Here is a 5,265-nt window from a genome sequence, read left to right on the forward strand (position 1 = left end):
ATATCTACCCTTTTGTTTTTTTTTTGTTTTATATCAGCTATTATAATAAAATCTGGTGAGGTCAGGTTATATTTTATACTAAGAATAAATGGTTTATCAGAGGTGACTATTATTTCTTTGATGCAACTCCATCGAATTTGGCAACCATCAACAGTTTTAGTCCAATTGTATGACTTATCTTCAACGATTGGCTTGAAGTTCAAAAAATCTTCATTTGATACTTCGATTACTAGGTATGGTTTGCCAGTGACTTTCGCACACCTCACCAAGGTTATCCATTGGACAGGAACATAAATAGTTTTTCCTTTTTTGGAATTCTCAATACACGCATGCATAGAATCCCCTTCGTTCTGAGTATGTCCTCTTTCGAGGAATCGATGAGTGATTTTAACCTTTAATGTGAAAGCAGCATACTCCCACATAGAAAATAAAAATCTGTTCCGATTTTGTCCTCCAAAATTATCGGAATAGAAAATAAATTCAGTTATTTCATCTTTTTTCATCATCGTCATGAATTTAAACAAACAAGTGGCTATTTCATTAGCACCCCTTTTGGCCTCAGCCTCGTTCCACATAAAACAATATCCTAATTTTTTTGCAATGTCAAAAATGGTAAAGTTATATGTAGCAAATTTTCTTTTATAGTAAAAGTTGCTCACCTCTCCTTGTGGAGTGGTTAAAACCTTTTCCAAATCGAAAGCTGCGACACACAAATTAGGTTCACTAATTCCACGTTGTTTATCATCAATTTTCTTTTGCCTAGCAATATCTTTATTTGATAGATGTTCATTGTAATCAATTTGCTGTAATTCTTTCTCTTCAGGAGTTGAAATTTTATACTTTTCACATGTATCACATAGGTCTTTCTTGGGTTTGAAAAAACTGATATTAGTGAATGTATTAAAAATGTCTTGGTACTGTCGAAGAGTCACATTTTGTGTTTTTTCACTCACTTCTTTTTTTTTCACCCATTCTAAATACAAGCGGTGCATTTTGGAAATGTTTAGGTCTGAATCCAAATATTGTTTTTTATTGTTTTCTCTTGTATAATGTGAATCAACAACAGGAAATAATGAGATATGTTCCTGAACACATTCTTTTATTTCATTTGAAATTCTAAAAGGTCTGTTTGAGTGTCTTCCTCTTTTATCAGCCTCTATAGTTGGTGATAGTTCAAGTTTTGAACTTACCATGCTTACAATCTTTTCTGATATAGAAAGTGTTTGTAAAAACATGGTTTTACATACTTGAATTTCATCTTTTTCCAAAGGAAAATAATATTTCCTTGAGAATTTTCTTCGCGATATCAAAGATCCTACTTTTTTTCAGTAATTTTTACCCATCTAGCTATAAAATCCCACTGTCTGGTATGGTCTCCTAACTGCCAATATTCACTGAACAGATTCTTCCGGATTTCTTCGCTAAGTTTATCCATACATTTTAATCTACATTTTTTACATGGTGGTCCCATAACTTTTTTCTTCTTAAGGATCCTTGATCTGTATACATACTCTTCACCGTAGTTTAAATGTTTTTTTGCCTTTACATCTATCCATTCATTCTCATTCCTAGTTTTTTTTCTTGTTAGTTTCTCCTTTGGTGTGATTTTTCTTTTTTTTCTATTTGTACTACAGTCGATTCCGCTTTATTGGGACACATTGGTTGCGTTTTATTTTGTCCCAATAAAGCGGTTGTCCCAATAATCCGAAATGAAAAAAAAAACATATGAATTTATTGAAAAACTGATTTTTTATGTTTTTATTATTACAAATACATATTAGTTATTACAATAACACAATTATAGAAATTTTTTAATTATACAAAAAGAAAAACATAGTTTTATGTATAACCTAAATATTTATAAAAGTACACACATATATATATTTTTTATTATTTTATCTTATTTAAAAAAATTATGAATATTACTTTGTTTTTTACATTTTAATGTTTGTTGACGAATGTAGTCCGAACAAGTATCCAAAGCACTTATCGGGCTTTCTTCATTTCCTTGTTGAAGAAAAAATAATCTCAATGTTTCCAAAGATTTCTTTGCCTCCTGTAGTCGGTTTGGTGGATCTGGTTCCTCATCCGTGTCTTCATCTGAATTATGTTGATCTTGTATGGATTGAATAATATTACATCATCGGCGTATTCATTTTGGTCATAACATTTGAATCCAGTTGTTCAAATTCTACGTTATTTAGCACTCTTACGTTATCATTTTCTTCGGAATTAGGTTCCAACTGTTGATCATTGTTATAACTTTCCTCCAAAAAATCACACTTTCGAAAACAATTTTTTATTGTCTGACTACTTACATCACGCCAGCTGTCTGAAATAAATTGAATTGCTTGTAGGATATTAATTTTTTTACTGATATCTATTGCTGTTGATTTTGATTCAAGTAAATTGTCTTCAATCTTTTCTAAAATGTAATTGACCAGTGTTGCTCTATACTTAACCTTTAAATTTTGGATAACACCCATATCTAAAGGCTGAATTAGTGACGTTGTATTAGGTGGTAAGAACTCAAGCTTGATGTTTTTCAAAGATATATTAAGATGGGCAGTACAGTTGTCTAAGACGAGACTTATAGCCTTTTTTGTTTTGTTCAACTCACTATCCCAACGTTGCAACCAATCGGTAAAAATGGCCGAAGTCATCCATGCGTTTTTATTTGCATGATACTCAACCGGTAATTTTTGTAAAGAAATTTTTTGAAAACAACGAGGTTTTTTACTTTTTCCTATCACTAAAAGCTTTTTTTTGTCAGTCCCACTTGCGTTCACACAACACAGTATAGTTAATCTGTCCATAGCTTTTTTTGATCCAGCTATCGATTCGTGTTTAAAACACAGAGAATCATCTGGAGTTGCACGATAGTACAATCCTGTTTCATCTGCGTTATAAATATCATCGAGAGAAAATTTTGCAAGAATCTGTGGTAATTTTGTAAATTTCCATTCATCGGCATACTCTGAATTTGCACTAGCTTTTTCACCATGTGATATTTTAAATTTTATGTCGTGTCGTACTTTCCACCTAGATAACCAACCGTCGGTGGCTTTGAATTCGTCATTAACAAGTTTCCTTGCAAGGTCTTCGGATTTAGCTTTTAATATAGGACCCGACACTTGAACGACCCGACTAGTAGCCAGTGTAAACCATTGTGTAAGTGCCTCGTCTACATCTGCATCTTTACCCTCTCGTTTCCTTTTCCGCGTTGTCACTTGGCTAAGAGCTTGTTCTCGCAAAAACTGTTCTTGTAGTTGAATTCGCGCGATTGTTGATTTTGATACTCCTAAAATTTCCGAAAGACGACGAGTACTACAGCCTGGTGGCTGTAATTTAATTTTGTCTAGAATATCTAATTTTTGCGCAAGCGATAAATCTTTACGTATACGAGACATCGTTACTGCACGCGACAAACGCGACTAATACACTAAATAACATTTAACACACATCACATTTGATCATACGATAAGATCTGATTTTTCAAACATTCCGTTGATTTTTCTTCATTACGACTAATCTATATCTATCAAGATATATATCAATTCTATTTATTGACATTGAAACATAAATAAAACTATTACAAAGTTATATTTTATTGGAATATGAGTAGATTAAAATGCATGATTTTAATTTATAAATTAATAAGTTTGAAAGATGCAAACGTGCATGTGATAATTTCTGACAGATTGCTTCGTGTGTTTATTTTATCACATTATATTTAATAATATATATATTCTATTTGTGGTATGTAATATTGTAACACAGTTAGGCTAGTAACGACAACATTTAACATACAGTTACAATAAAATTTATTTATTTTAATTGGTACAAAACTGAATTATGTCTTTTCACTTTTCGTGATCATTGCGCTGTATCTGTCAGCTAGTTTTGGCAGGATGGTACATTGGGCTGTCCAGCTCATAATATTAATGAGTGATTGCTGGTTAGTATAATAACATAATAATCGGTAAATATGATTATGATAATATAAATTGTAACAATGTGATACGGTATATATAAAATAAGTGAATAGTTGTCCACGGAAAATAGATTCGATAACCAAACTGAAATGACCTATTTACAAGTATATTTAAGACAATCGTTATTGTTCATAATTTAATAAAGTGCGATAACTAAATAGATTTTATTGCCTTTAATCAGGCTCCTCTCTTCTGAGATGATGGCCCTATTATATGTATTTTTAAAAATCGATTGTCGTGGTAAAAACAGATTAATAGGTCAACGGCCCTCACAATCCACGTATCTTTACAGAATTATAACCGCCGTAAAGATTACGTATGGAAGCTACCCTATCTAAGATATGGGGTCATTGTACTAATTTCGAATAGCATATGTTTTGGTGTTGTCGGAACACCACGGCAAAAAGAGCCATTGACTCCTCCGTGCGACACCTTCATGGTATAGAAGTTGTCGGCACGTGCCGCCTCAGATCTCGTCTTGTGACTTCGTCAAAATATGTCAGTGTGCGCCCGTTTAGATTTTACCTTCACGCCAGGGTCAGTTTTCTTGTTTGAAATCAAAACGCGTTTACACTCGCGTTCCGACCGCGCTCGTATATGCTATATATATTGTTGTCACGTTCTCCACCTCGTTAAGCAAATATGTATATATGTACGCCATTGTTTGGCGATCTTAGTTTGGTATTGATCCGTATATATATCGTTGTTGCATTATCCCGCCTCCATAAGCAATATATATGTGTTGCCTTGCGATCTTCGTTAAAATTGAGCTGTGTCGTTCCGATCGTCACTAAGTGTATAACATTAGAACGCGACTTCCCTTTGTGTACTGATCGGTCGACGTGTGTGAATTGCAAGTGTTGTCTACTATCAAGCTTATTATGTTGTTTTGGTTGCCTGTTGTTATACGGTCGTGCTCAAGAAGAAACAGCTGACCAGTGGCCTGACTGTCGCCATCGGTGGTCACCTGCCAACGACAACATCGGCATAGGAACGAGTGCGGCAAATACTGTCATTATTTTCATATCTTATTTTATATACTACAAATTTTATTGTACCACGATTGTTTAGATCGTATTATTTATTTTAAAAATATTATTATTATTATTTCTTGTATTTATTATTATTACATTGTTGTGGACTGTAACGCTTTTTATTTTGGTTCTCGGATAAGGTCATTAAGTTAAATAATAGTAGTGAATACTTCACCCACTAAAATCTCCTTTATTGAAATTTGGCAGACAGTTGCCGATTGATGATTGTACGACTG

The 5,265-nt window shown here is 33.1% G+C and overlaps 1 protein-coding gene across 1 annotated transcript; it reads right to left on the reverse strand.

Moving 5' to 3' along the window:
• Window positions 1-1,315: 1,315 nt before the first annotated feature.
• On the reverse strand, window positions 1,316-3,410 carry LOC112599022 (tigger transposable element-derived protein 6-like). The gene is made up of 3 exons (XM_025345729.1): window positions 2,784-3,410; window positions 2,140-2,687; window positions 1,316-1,643 (listed from the first exon to the last, which is right to left on the reverse strand). The coding sequence occupies exons 1-3, from the start codon at window positions 3,408-3,410 to the stop codon at window positions 1,316-1,318; spliced, it is 1,503 nt and encodes a 500-aa protein (XP_025201514.1).
• Between the last annotated feature and the right edge of the window lie 1,855 nt (window positions 3,411-5,265).

The sequence above is a fragment of the Melanaphis sacchari genome, unplaced genomic scaffold (assembly GCF_002803265.2).
Source record: "Melanaphis sacchari strain LSU unplaced genomic scaffold, SCAv2.0 Contig0_pilon_pilon, whole genome shotgun sequence".
Lineage (NCBI taxonomy): Eukaryota > Metazoa > Arthropoda > Insecta > Hemiptera > Aphididae > Melanaphis > Melanaphis sacchari.